The sequence below is a fragment of the Pygoscelis adeliae genome, unplaced genomic scaffold (assembly GCF_000699105.1).
Source record: "Pygoscelis adeliae isolate BGI_AS28 unplaced genomic scaffold, ASM69910v1 Scaffold429, whole genome shotgun sequence".
Classification (NCBI taxonomy): Eukaryota; Metazoa; Chordata; class Aves; order Sphenisciformes; family Spheniscidae; genus Pygoscelis; species Pygoscelis adeliae.
Window position 1 is genome coordinate 908,417 of NW_008825561.1, and position 13,240 is coordinate 921,656.

The 13,240-nt window shown below is 34.0% G+C and overlaps 1 protein-coding gene across 1 annotated transcript in view; it reads left to right on the forward strand.

The window, feature by feature from the left end:
- The window catches only part of PPP4R4 (protein phosphatase 4, regulatory subunit 4), a 75,092-nt gene that overhangs the window by 45,746 nt on the left and 16,106 nt on the right, over nucleotides 1-13,240 (forward strand). The window contains exons 9-16 of the mRNA XM_009332373.1: nucleotides 345-467; nucleotides 3,111-3,280; nucleotides 4,345-4,464; nucleotides 6,327-6,404; nucleotides 7,896-7,979; nucleotides 9,288-9,470; nucleotides 10,498-10,603; nucleotides 11,390-11,537. Of these exons, the coding sequence (XP_009330648.1) occupies nucleotides 345-467; nucleotides 3,111-3,280; nucleotides 4,345-4,464; nucleotides 6,327-6,404; nucleotides 7,896-7,979; nucleotides 9,288-9,470; nucleotides 10,498-10,603; nucleotides 11,390-11,537 (1,012 nt within the window). The remainder of the gene's footprint in view (nucleotides 1-344; nucleotides 468-3,110; nucleotides 3,281-4,344; nucleotides 4,465-6,326; nucleotides 6,405-7,895; nucleotides 7,980-9,287; nucleotides 9,471-10,497; nucleotides 10,604-11,389; nucleotides 11,538-13,240) is intronic.

Here is a 13,240-nt window from a genome sequence, read left to right on the forward strand (position 1 = left end):
CTGTAGGAAATCTTATTGTAGGAGTACTGCGGTATTCTTGGTGAATGGTGAAGTTAGTGACTGTTCGTTTATTCTGTCTCATCCTTTACTGGGGGATGCCTTTTCCCTAAAAATAAACAAACAAACAAAACAGGTAGGGTATTAAAATTTAGGACCTGTATTATGTTAGTATGTTCACCATTCTCTATTCCTCTTGTTTTCTACCTCCAGTGAGTGCCTGCGAAAAATAGTCCTGAGCATGTTAAATGATATTTTTCATAAATCATTATGGAAGTCCACTCTCTGTGCGCTTTTGTAGATGTTGACAAATGGCTAACTTTAAAAACTTTTCTTTTGTTTTTCAGATGATAGGAGTCAAACTGTGCTCCCCTTAGTGAAATCATTCTGTGAAAAATCCTTCAAAGCAGATGAATCTATCTTAGTTTCTTTATCTTTCCATTTAGGGAAACTGTGTAATGGATTATATGGTATGATTTAATGTTCTTTTAAAAAAAAAAAAAAATCTTAAAAATGAGGGAAGATTGGAGAATTTGAAGCCCTTGGAAAATATCCAGATTTGAATGTATCAAATGAAATTATAATTAGGAAAGGAAATATGAAAGTAAAAGTCTGAAATAATCTATTGCATAAATATTGAATTTTGTGAATTTCCTCTTTGGGTGTCTGTCTGTTTATTGGGTTTTTTATGTTGCAACAGGGACAGAGTTTTTTGTTTAGACAGGGTCAGAGATGGAAACATGGTGGTTTGTGTTTGTTGGTTTGACTGATTTATTTTGATTCTGTCTTGGATATTCTGGATCTTGTGAATAGGATGACTGAATTTTTGAAACTAGAAACCTTTGAAAACACAGTATGATGTTAACCGTGTATGTTCATTTCTGTGCTTGATATCCTTTTTGAGGTACAGTGCAGAGTGTGGCCCATAAGGAACTTCAGGGGAGAAAGGAGACCTAATAGCATGTGGATTCCCAGCTGCAGCTGAGGCCAAATCTGTACCCATAATTTTTGTGGTTTTCTGTACCTTAACGTTTGAGCACAGCAGATCTTTCCCTGATCATTCTGCCCATCATACACCCTCTACACAAAGCTTGGCTGTGGAGGGGTGGCACAGAATCATGGTTTTACATTATAGAGAATTTCCCCCTAGACTCTTATATCCTTTGATCTGTCTTACAGATCTTTAAAATGATCCTTTATGATCATGTTAGACACTATCAAAGTGACCATTGCTTCTCCACAAATAACTCAAAAGGGCTGTTCCACAGTGTCAAACTCTTATTTACAGAAACATAGAGCTAGGGTAGTCCATCCTGTTTTTATCATGTCTTCCCAGTTGTCTTTTCTCTAGGTTGACTGACTTTAATTGCTGATCTTTCTTCACCTCCGAACTCTGTCTGGCAAGTTCATATTTTTCTTGAAGAGTTAGGAGAGCTTCAAGAACCTTAGGAGAGCTGAACAAAGTGAAAGGGTTACTTCATGTGTCCTGCAAGTTATATTGCTGTTTACATTTTTCAGTATGAAAAATTGCCTTTTTTTTTGCAACAGTTTGCAATAGTTTGACATTATTCCCCGCCGTGCAGCTACTTGCAGAAGTAGCTCAAAAGTCTGGGGTTTTTTATTTGGGTTTGTTTGTTTTTATTTTGATAAAACTGTCACCTAGTTAGTCTTTCTCTTTCCTGGCCTTGTGCAGGGAATGCATATTTGGCTAAGCATGGTACCTTACCTCTGTCCTAATGGAATAATAGTCTAAGGTTTTAAGACCATATGTCCAGTTTCTGAAGATCATTTTAAACTCTACCACCTGAAGAACTAACAGTCTCCCTCCTAGGTTGCTGTTATCAGGATATTTAATAAGCGTATTTTCTAATCTAACATCCAAAAAACCAGTGAAAATACTGAATACTACCAGGACTAGGATAGACCTTTCTTTATACAGTTGCCTATCTTGTCAGTGACACGTGGGTACTTTCTCTTAACTGCTTTTCCAAGCAGTTTTGCAGCAACTTTGTGGTTTTTAATCTCTCTTTCCTGATCCCTTATTTTGCTTATGAAAAACATGAGCTTTACTGCCTCTTTCGTATTCAGTCAGGATATATAGGAAGGAAATGGAATCAGTTTGTCAAGTTTTGCTTTTGTCATGTTGGCTGCTACTCATTTTTTTGTTTCCCTTTCAGTAGATTCAAGTAGATTTTTTTGATTTTTTTTGTTCCAATTTTTTAAAAAACTTGAAAGTATTCTGACTGATCTGTAATTATATAGCTTGTCCTTCCCCTCTCCAACTACTAAATATCTGTACCACTTCAGTCCTTTTCCATTCTGATATCTCACTTGCTTTAAGATTTCAGCAGCTAGTACTTTAAATACTTTTGAATACTGGAATGAAGCACATCTGACCTGGCACATTTTGAAAACCTTTCATGTTTAAGTATTCACTGATCTGTTCCTTCTCTACTTAAAGCTTGAATCTTTGTCACTGTTACTAATTGTACTGAACCTGATGATACTAGTAGAGTTTGAGAAAGAAAATAAAAGCATCAAGGATTTCAGCCTTCCAATCACTGATAGCTTCCTCTCTCTCGAGTAAAAAAATGAGCCTTTCCTTGATTGTTCTCATATTACTAATGTACTTATAAAATGACTTGTAATTTTTGAAGTAATCTTGCTAGTTGCCTTCCAGTTTATTCTGAGTTTTCTAATTTTGTTCTTAAATCTCTTTATTATCTGTAGCAACATAGCCTAATTTTTCAACTTGCAGACATGCATTCTTCATGTGACTGAGATCCATAAAGATCTAAACATTTAATCAAGAAGAAACCAGTATCAGTGGAACAAATATATTCACAATCCTGCAGCTAAAATCCTGAGTATTTCAAGAATTATGTAAACAGAAATTAGGATTCACTGTATTATAGTTAGCTGTCATTTTTCTGTAATCACCTTTTCTGTATAAAGTGTACTGATGATATTCCACTAGACTCTCAGTATGGGAGGGGAGGGAGAATAAAAATTGGCATATTTGATAGATTTGTAAATGAGATTTGGGTTTTGGACATTATTAATAGCATTTGTAACGAGGAAAGTAATATTTTTTTTTTTTCCCCGCCCCCCAGGCATTTTTACTCCTGAACAGCACTTACGGTTTTTGGAATTTTATAAAAAGCTTTCCACGCTGGGTTTACAGCAGGAAAATGGACACAATGATAATCAACTACAACTTCAAACTCTGGAACAGGAAAAGAAGTATATTTCAGTGAGGAAGAACTGTGCTTACAATTTTCCAGTAAGTAACTTTAATTTAAGGTTAAATAATTTTTGTCATGCATATAGTTCACTAAATAGGACTACCGAGTGATAGAGAAGTTATTGCCAAATTGTACATTGTTAGCTAGATTCTAGCTCTCTCCTGGAAAGTTCAAGTTAATGGCTTAAAGTAGAGGTTGTTCAAAAGAGTTACCAGGAAAGATTCCTCTTTGCAGTGCCTCAGAAAATTATTAGCAGGTTTTGACTGAAGGAGTGCTGTTCTAAGAGGTCACTGGTCTCGTGCTTTCCTACACATTTTCTCCAAACCCTTAGCACAAAGGCATTGAGAAAATGGCTGTGAAACAGAGTCCCCAGTTTCAAACCACTCAAAGCTAGGTTTTTGCATTTGCTGTGTCGTGGCATTACAGGGAGTAGAAGATTGAATCTGGATGATTAGATTCATGTTTTATTCATGTTCCTGCCTGAATACAAAAAGACTTTTCAAGTTTATGTGAGGTCTTCAAACTTACCACTCATGTTTCTGTAAATCTACTTTGTATTTTGACATTCTACGTTTATATTTAAAGAAAATATGTTTGTACCAAGAGACAGTAGACAGTTATTTTTATTCTGCCTTTTAAAGGCAAGCACCATGTATATAGGTAGACATCTGTTGGTTTATTTGAGCAAAAACAAGGTATGTACACACACAATTATGTTGAAATTCAGATGCCTGCTTTGCTGCTTGCTAAAATGTACTTTGTTTTTGAAGTCTCCAATTGTAGCTTCCACTAGTGTATCAAAACATTAACAATATTTATAAAACTAAGGTTTTATATCTTGTGTTTTTAATCTGAGTCTTCAGAAAAAAAAGCCTGCAGCATGTCTGGAAGATATGTAAATCCATTTTAGTTCTCAACTCTAGAACTTGTCTGATGCCTGTGTTTTGACACGGCCATCAAAGATGCCACACTTCCTCTTTAAAATCACAACCTGTTGTCTCCCAAGTGTCTTGCTGGTTGTAACGCAATGTTTTCATCTGATAATTTCTGATAGTGTGGTCCTTTAGCTATACATTTAATAAAAGACTTTATCTTTCCACAGGCCATGATTGTTTTTGTGGATCCCAAGAACTTCCATTTAGAACTATATTCTATATTCTTCTGCCTTTGTCATGACCCTGAAGTTCCTGTCAGATATACTATGGCCATAAGCTTCTATGAAGTAAGTCTACAGAGGTACTTTGTTAGTACTTACATGTTTTCGTTTTATGTTGTTTTTTTCTTTAAGCTTACATTTGTGACTGTTCAACCAAAAGAAAGAGACTTGAGAAAAATTCTTGAAATTTAGTTTGTGAAAGGTGGTCAGTCCCTTCTAATATATAAATGCAGCCCATATACACACATTAGTATTTAAGTTGTGTGGCATTTGGCTACAAGAGCCTATAGCTAAGTGAGCTCTTAAGTTTCTTCCAGCTTTTGCTCCTTAAACTGGTCTAGTACCACAAACATAAGCAATTGTACTAATTAGAATATTTTAAGGTTTTGAATACTATTAGAAAATAACGAGACAAACAAGAGAAAGGAGCTTGCCACTTAAGGTCCTGAAAACCTTCTTTAGAACTGTACAGTTTGCTACTATGCTGGTGTTCTGTGGAGAATGTTTATATGTATCAAATCTATGCTCAAATTTAATATGAAACTACTTGGCAATTTATGCAGATGTAAAAGCATATGTATCCTTATTATTCCATTCAGTTTACATAAATTCAACTGTATTATTTTCATAAAAGTTCAAAACTGTACAGCTGCACAGATATTATTAGCTATATGGGGTGAATTCCAGTAACGAATATACACTTTCTACCCATATAGGGAGATCTTAAAGGTTTTCATAGTGTTTTACTGAAAATCCTTGTGTTTCAGTCCTCGAGCTACCTTTTTATCCCATTTTGTTGTTGCTGCAGAAATTGGTAAGTTAAGCAGCTTGCTGAAAGTATTTAAATCACTAGTAGAGGCATAAATGAAGCCAAGGTAGCTTTATTTCTACCATCTTAAGGAAGATGGATGATTTTCCAGTTCTCTTTACCTGTTGATGCCTTGTCTTAACAAATGATAATCCAAGGTAATTGTTGAAATCATAAAATTAACATATAATTGTACATAATGTTTCATGTCAGATGTATAACACTTTTAAGATACTGCCTGAATATAAGTAAAGTATTTTATCTCATTTAAAAAAACCTGTAAAGTTATACCGTGGTCTGAATATGCATTTAGTGCTGGTTGATTTATTTTTAACACCATAATTTGCAACCACGTGACAGCCAGAAATGAGTAATTTATGGCATTCACTGCTAGGTGGATTTTTTTTTTTTTTTAAATAAACTCTCTGTAGCCATTTCTCTAAAGCTTCACCTTGATTGGAAATAAGGTCTTATTTTCACCTGGCTTACATAAATAAAGAAAACCATTAAAAAACATCATCTAAATACTTTATATGGCAAAAATCTCATTCCTCAGCTTTTTCTCATATTTGCTATAAAACCTTTTTATCAGTGTGGAGATGCACTTTTTGTGGTTTTTAGAAATTTGTGACTTATGAATCACAGTAAAAAAAAAAAACCTAAAGAAGTAAGGAGTGAAAACTTCGGATGGAAGGTTGGGGAAACTTAAAATCCAGAACAGACTAAGCCGATTTTTATATTTCATCTTTTGTAACTTATACAGCTGACTGACTGTTAACTTTCCTAAGGAGCATGAAGTACAACATTTGACTATTGCCGAAGGAATTTTTCTAGCCTTGCAGTGCAGTCTTAAAATTTTTTGGTAAATGTGAAATAGAGTTAATTCTAAATGCATATTTCATGGTTAGGTAATAGGCCTGCTTCTTGACTCATATTCTTTGTATAAGCATATTTTTAATGTGATCAATGAGAAAGTACACAACTTTAGAAGGTTGATATTAAACAATTGTTCTGCCACCCTTCTTCATGCTTGCTGTAAAGTAAGCACATGTAGTATAGTTGTTGTAGTGCCAAGGAACTAAAGAATGTTTCACCTTGCTATCTTACTGTCATTTTTTAGGTCGCTAAGCTTTTAAATTCTGGTGTGTATACAATACATAAAGAACTGGTTACACTGTTACAGGATGAGTCACTGGAGGTAATATACTTTTATTGGAACTTTCTTTTGCTTGTTACATTGAGGCAGATTATCTTGATGTTTAATAATTCTGCAGTATGACAGTACAGTAACTGAAATGATCAACAGCTTTTACTTGTGTTTCACAGACGCTTTATAAAGATGCCAGCCTTCTGTGGATAAAAAGGAGGAAAATACTAAATTTGAATTTAGTAAACCCGTACTGAATTTATTAGCTTTTAAAAACATTCACTCTGAATTGTTTTAATTGCTATATTATTTATTACCTTACAAATTCTGTGGAAAGATTTGGTTTTGATACTATATTAAAATAATTACTGATAGCGTTCAAGGGTTTTGCTTTGGTTTATTTTAATTTCTCCAACTGAAGAGGAGATGAAGAAGTTGTGTATGGTTCAAAGACCAAGATTTATAGAAAGAGTTTCAGTCCAAGATCTGGTACAGAATCTGTGAGTCTTTGTGAGACAATTTAGTTTAGTGTACCTTGGTTTCAACCTGTGTAAAACATGAATCACTTAGCTATATTATAGACAATATAGTAAGACTTTTTTGGGTTGAAAAAGACAAATATTTATGTTTGAGACAAAATCACCATTTCCTCTGATACTAGTTATTCCAATAGTTGATCTTTTTTGTTTTCTATGTAGGATCTTTGGATATGGCATGGAAAAATGAGTTTTGCTTTCAGGTGCTCCTTTTTGTTTTGGTACTCTTTGTTAGACATTTTCAAGGAAATTAAAAGTGTTCATAGAACATCTTATAATTTGTGAAATTCTGACCCATCTTAAAAGATTTCTCAAGTTGAACACCTGAAAGTTGAGACTCAGAAGCAGCTGGTCATTTTTAAAAATTCCTTGGTTTGATCCCTATACAGTTACCTAAATAATAAAAAGTATTTAGTCCTTTATCTTATATACCACCTCAGTCAGAATTGGTACCAAAAAATATTTAATTATGTACTTTTCTAGTCTAGTTTCAAGTATCACAACATTTGAAAGTAAGGTTTTTCTAGTAATATAGGCTATATATTCTATTTTAATTTAACAACTGCAGTTTTTCTTAAAGCAGGAAAAATTGCTTTTAAGATTCAGCTGACAGGTATAAAAAAAACCACTGTGTTTGTCGAGGCTTTTACTTAACTGTCTATGAAATACAGATCTTTGTTAAGAATAAATGTTCATTTTAAAATATTGCATGCTGTGAATAATTTAGAAAGCGTAGACTGTGGTATTCACATAAATCAAAACTATGGTTTGTTTTCGTAAACTGAAACCTACAATACTTAGATGACTTACTACATTAAAACATCAATTTTAAATCCCAGTTCTCATCAATGCAAATACATTGCACCTCATTTTTTTTTTTTTTTAATAAAAGATGGATGTGAGAGAACAGTAACATAAGAGATGTTGGCAGGGGTATGTTGGTGAGAGATAAAAATTGAGTCAAGTTAATTTACAGACCTCATTCATGCAGTCTTTCTTTAAATAGGTGTTAGATGCCCTGGTAGGTCACCTCCCTGAAATCCTTGAACTAATGACTAATGGAGGAGAAAACAGTGGATCAGAAAGCAAGGTGGGTATTCTCATGTTTTTTAAATTTGCTTTCTAAATGAAGGTAGTAGCAAAGTTGTTTAGCCATATATTGTATGAAAAGGCTTTCGTGATTAGTTTCTGCTTTGGAGAGATACAAATTTTCTGTGTTTTTTTGATTGATTGTTGACTTTATAAACTTTCAAAACCTTTTTTTTTATTTTAAAGATTACACTTAGTATAAAAATGAACAGTTTATCCATGTTCTTTTTCTAATTAACCACAGATTTGCTGAAATAGATCAAATTTTGAAATACAATCATTAAGTTAAAACAAAACTTGGTTTCATGCTAAAGAAGTGATAGCTAATACCTAATTTTTTTTTTATATTGATGTGGCAACTGCCCATGGTTGCCATTTTCAGGCACAGTTTCTGCTAGGAGGATGCCTGTTTCCTGCGGTAAAGGCACTGAGTTAGGATTTAGGAGATCTGTATTCAGCTCCCAACTTTATTAATTTAATTCTATGTGGCTCTGGATGGTGGTTTACTCAGTGAGTGCTCACCTGTAAAAAAGTACATAAAAGATCATCTCCTGTTTCAAGATGCTGTTTTGAGCTTACTTCCTAAATGTATAGAGAAATTGAAATATTCCAACAATGTAAGAACTGAATAAATTTATTTTCTTATATGGACAAAAGTTGAGAGTGTAATTTAAAATGTGAATTTGTCAGAAGTTTACAGCTGTAAATGTATATAACATAAGTGCCATGTCAAGTGTGGCAGTCTGTTTCATTTTGCTTAGTGCTAAAGAGAAGTTAGCTTGGCTACTATAAAGTCTTTGCCTCCTACTGAGAAAAGGTGTATAATTCCTACTAAAATTAATTAGGGAGTTGAGAAAAATAACCGCAAAGTTTAAGAGGCTAGGAGGAAAATGGGTTTTATTTGGTTTGAGAAAGAGAATACTGGGGAGGGTTATCGTAATGGCCTTTATATCTGCGAAAGGGTATTACGAAGAGAACGGTGATCAGTTTTTCTTTGTCAAGAGGGAAGGGGTTGGAAATGAAATTGTGTTTAGTTAGGTACTGGAATAGCTTTTTGACTAGTTAAGTGGAATTTACTGCTCAGGGGAGATTGTTTAATCCCGATTGTTAATTTTTTTTAAGAACAAGTTAGACTAGTATCTACTGGAAATGGTCACAGTGTAGCTGATACTGTCTGAGGAGAGGAATTAATTGACCCCTTAAAATCTCTTCCCTTCTTACATTGTTATGATGTGCTTTTTGAGCGTAGTAACATGACATACAGCTAGAAGATGTAAAATTACTTTAATGTTTATGTTTTTATTTCTAGTTATTGTCTATTCCTGACTTGATTCCTGCATTAACAACAGCAGAACAGAGAGCAGCAACTTCTTTAAAGTGGAGAACTCACGAGAAGTTACTACAAAAATATGCATGTCTCCCTCATATCATATCAAGTGATCAGATTTATTACCGTTTTCTTCACAGAATGTTGACAATCATTTTGACAAATGTGAGCCCGTCTGTCTCCTATTTTTTTCATTTGTTTACTGTATTTAGAAAAAAATAGCACTAGATATTTGCTATGTGTAGCACTTCATGTGTTATATTAATCTTAAAGTAGTATTTCTCGTTGAATTGTATATCAGGCTGTGGTTTTTTTATATAAGACTGAGAAATTGCTCTGAGAACTCCCCCCCCCCAGTTTGAGGAGAAAAATTTAGTTTGGCAGATTGTCCTGTTTTTCCTCCCACCCAAGACTTCTTTCCTTTCCTTGTGCTCATTATCAGTTTGTTTCTAGGTAAATCAGAACTTTTTCCTCTGACATATGCCTTCTTTTTCCCAATTCCATAGATTACATTGCATTGTGTTCCATTCTTTATGAAAGAACACTTAATTCTGAAAATGAATGATCATTTAGAGCTACTGGTCTGAAAGTTTATTGAATTAATTGAAGAATAAAACTGTTGTAAGAGAAGACATTGTAAATTTTCTTTTCTAACAGCCACAATATAGAAGGTGCCTTCCAAACATGGAATACTTTTAAGCGTTTATGAAGTGGTTGAATAAACAAGTTAGGCAGAGGGGATAAAGAAGTGTCTCATAAATTGGCCAAACTTCATTATTCTCCCTTACTTTATGCCAATTATTTCAAAATTTCAAAGAATCATTGAATCATGGAATATCTCAAGTTGGAAGGGACCCGTAAGGATCATTGAGTCCAACTCCCCGCTCCTCGCAGGACTACCTAACACTAAACCATATGACTAAGAGCGTCATCCAGACGCTCTTTGAACTCTGACAGGTTTGGTGCCATGACCACTTCCCTGGGGAGCCTGTTCCAGTGACCGACCACCCTCTCAGTGAAGAACCTTTTCCTAATTTCCAATTTGAACTTCCTGCAAGCTTCGTTCCATTCATTCCAGAATTTATAAAGTTAGGCTAATTTTTAGCTATTTTTGCTACTTCTAGAGTTTTTATAAGTTTTTAGTCATATTCCTTCAGGTATATTTAACTGTGTTTCCTTTATTTCTTTCAAGAATGTCCTGCCAGTCCAAAAAGCAGCTGCTCGAACTCTCTGTGTTTATTTACGTTATAATCGCAAGCAAGAACAGAGGCATGAGGTTATTCAGAAACTGATTGAACGTAAGATAATTTTTCCGTGACTACTTAGAGATGCAAGTTAGTTTTGACTGAAGATCTATTTATGGTTATACTTATTCAGTGTAACTTCCTGCCTTCATTGGTGGGATTACACTTAAAAGACATTCAGTTGCTCATATTATTGTGCGTATGCGAGGAATATATCTGAAGCTTATGCAAAGGAATTGGGAAAGAGGCAATATGGGAAATTGATAATATGCCAAGACCCCTCCAACCCTACTTCTTGAATCCAGAATTGCTTAGCTGTAGGTGCTGCAATATACGAAGCAGAGTTCCTCTATACAAGTAAAATTCTCTAGAGCCTTCAGCATAAGAAGTGATGGATAATCTTCCCAGAAATTAATTTACCATTTAGTTAGTCACCTTACTTCACTTTCTGGTCTATGCTATGGGTTTTAAAATAGGTTAGAAGATTGAATAATTCCCATTAGCAATCCTTAATGTTTACACAGTAATTCTACACTGGTGACATGGTGTCATGTCATATAGGGCCTTATTCAACACAGTAGCTAGTTCACTTACTATTTTTGCTTTTTCAAATGGCTAAAGGCACAGGTTGGATTTCCAAAAAAAAATGCTCACGGACAGAAATGGTCATTGAATTCAGAAGGTTAGGCTTTCACTGAAAGAAAGAATTGAGATAGGCTGAGAAGGTGTGCCTTGTGATGAGTGTGATGATCATCTTTGAGTCAAAGGTTAACCTTTGAAATGTTTTCTAGCTGACATTGAAAACTTAATAGATAATATCTGTGGATTGTTATTTTTCAGAACTGGGCCAAGGAAAAAGTTATTGGAACAGGCTTCGGTTTTTAGATACTTGTGAATTCATTATGGAACTGTTTTCAAAATCATTCTTCTGCAAATACTTCTTTCTACCTGTGCTTGAACTTACACATGATCCAGTGGCAAATGTGAGGTACTGTATGAAGAGTACGTAGCAGTGTACAGGAAAAAAGCTTTAAATAATATATTAGGAAATATTGTTGCAGGTTTTACGTGTTGTTTAAATAATGGGACTTTAGTAAAAAGGTACGGACCCTTCAGAGTGACAAGTATTAAAGGTGTAGGGACTAGGGAACTATGGGAATAATGTTAGAAAACCACAGCAGGGTCAGTCGGAGCGTTTGGGGGACTGATTGAAAGTGTCAGGTTTTGGGAGTGAGAAAGGAACTCTGAGGCAGAGGAGCCAGCAACAGATGAGAAGAAACTAGTACGCTGTTTCATGGGTGTAGAGGGAGAGAAATGTAACTTCACAGTGTCCATTAATTTCCATCCATTTCAACTTCATGATATGTAAAGTAAAACACACAAGCAATTCTTTCAGTGGTCTGAGTTTAACAAGTTAGCATAGGTTTTACCTTATGTAAAAGTTTTCTACTTCATTGTTAAATTGAAAAAGAATAGAAAAAGTAAGTGAATTTGGTATGTTACTGATTTTTATATAGTGTTTTTTCCGTTATTTTGTAGTCAATTTTTTTCTTCACTAAACAGATAGGGACCAGGCAGTTATTATCAGTAAGAAAATAATTCCTTTTTTTGGTCATGTATTTTGTGTGATTATATGCTTTTAATCTTATTTCTGATGTGTGTAATTCATGTTGTCATCATTAACATGTCCGAACATCTAATACTAATGCTGCATAAAGATTTACATAAGCATAATTTGCACATACATGTGTGCATTCAGTAAGCTTCACTAAGTACACTTTATTACCAAGTGAAACTGTTTAAATAAAGTTTGTGTTTAGTATAACTACATCTCAATTCTGCAGGATCCCAAACCCAAAAACTGAGCCATTTTGTGCATATAGGTTAACATTCATGTGTCATGTCCTTACATTAAGAGGATTATATTAAAACAATAAACTAAATTTATATATAATCTGAAGTAGCTTATTGCTTTTAACAAATATGTTAATTAAAAGCTCTATTGATACAATATTAAAAATTAAAGGAAACTTGGAATAAGTTGCAGTCTCTTAACTGACATTAAAACCAATTTTGTCATAATGCTTTTCTGAATTGTTCCCTAACACTTTTTTACAAAAGGAATGCATTGTCTGTGGTGGACTGAAGTTTAGAAGTCAAACATAGCTGTTCACTCATGATTTTAAAACAAACTTGGGGAGATACTATTCTAGCGTTCTACAGAGTGGTGTAACTCTTTGTAATGGGAAGTTGTGAAGGCTAAAATGTTTTGAAGGTATAAAACCAGTAAGATGAATTCGTATAAGAAATTTTTTTTTGAGTGTTATTAATCACAAAGTTACCATCTCTGGCACCAGATTGTCTCTTATCACAAGCCAGTGGAATTTGAGAACAGCAGAGAATATCACCATATATTGTTCTTGAGGGGTTTTTTTAATCTATTCCTATAGATTAAAGGTTTTCACTATTATATGCTATTACAGTCTGACCAAATGCAGTGATTTTTATTTTCTTAAATGTATGAAATATTTTTTATTTAATCTGCAGAGCATTTTGGTTCTAATCATATAAAAAGCAATGGACACATTTTTTTATATAACCAGTTTAGAAACAGTATCTAGCAATCAAGGCAAATCAATTAGCACAGAATCATAGAATCATTTAGGTTGGAAAAGACCTTTAAGACCATCA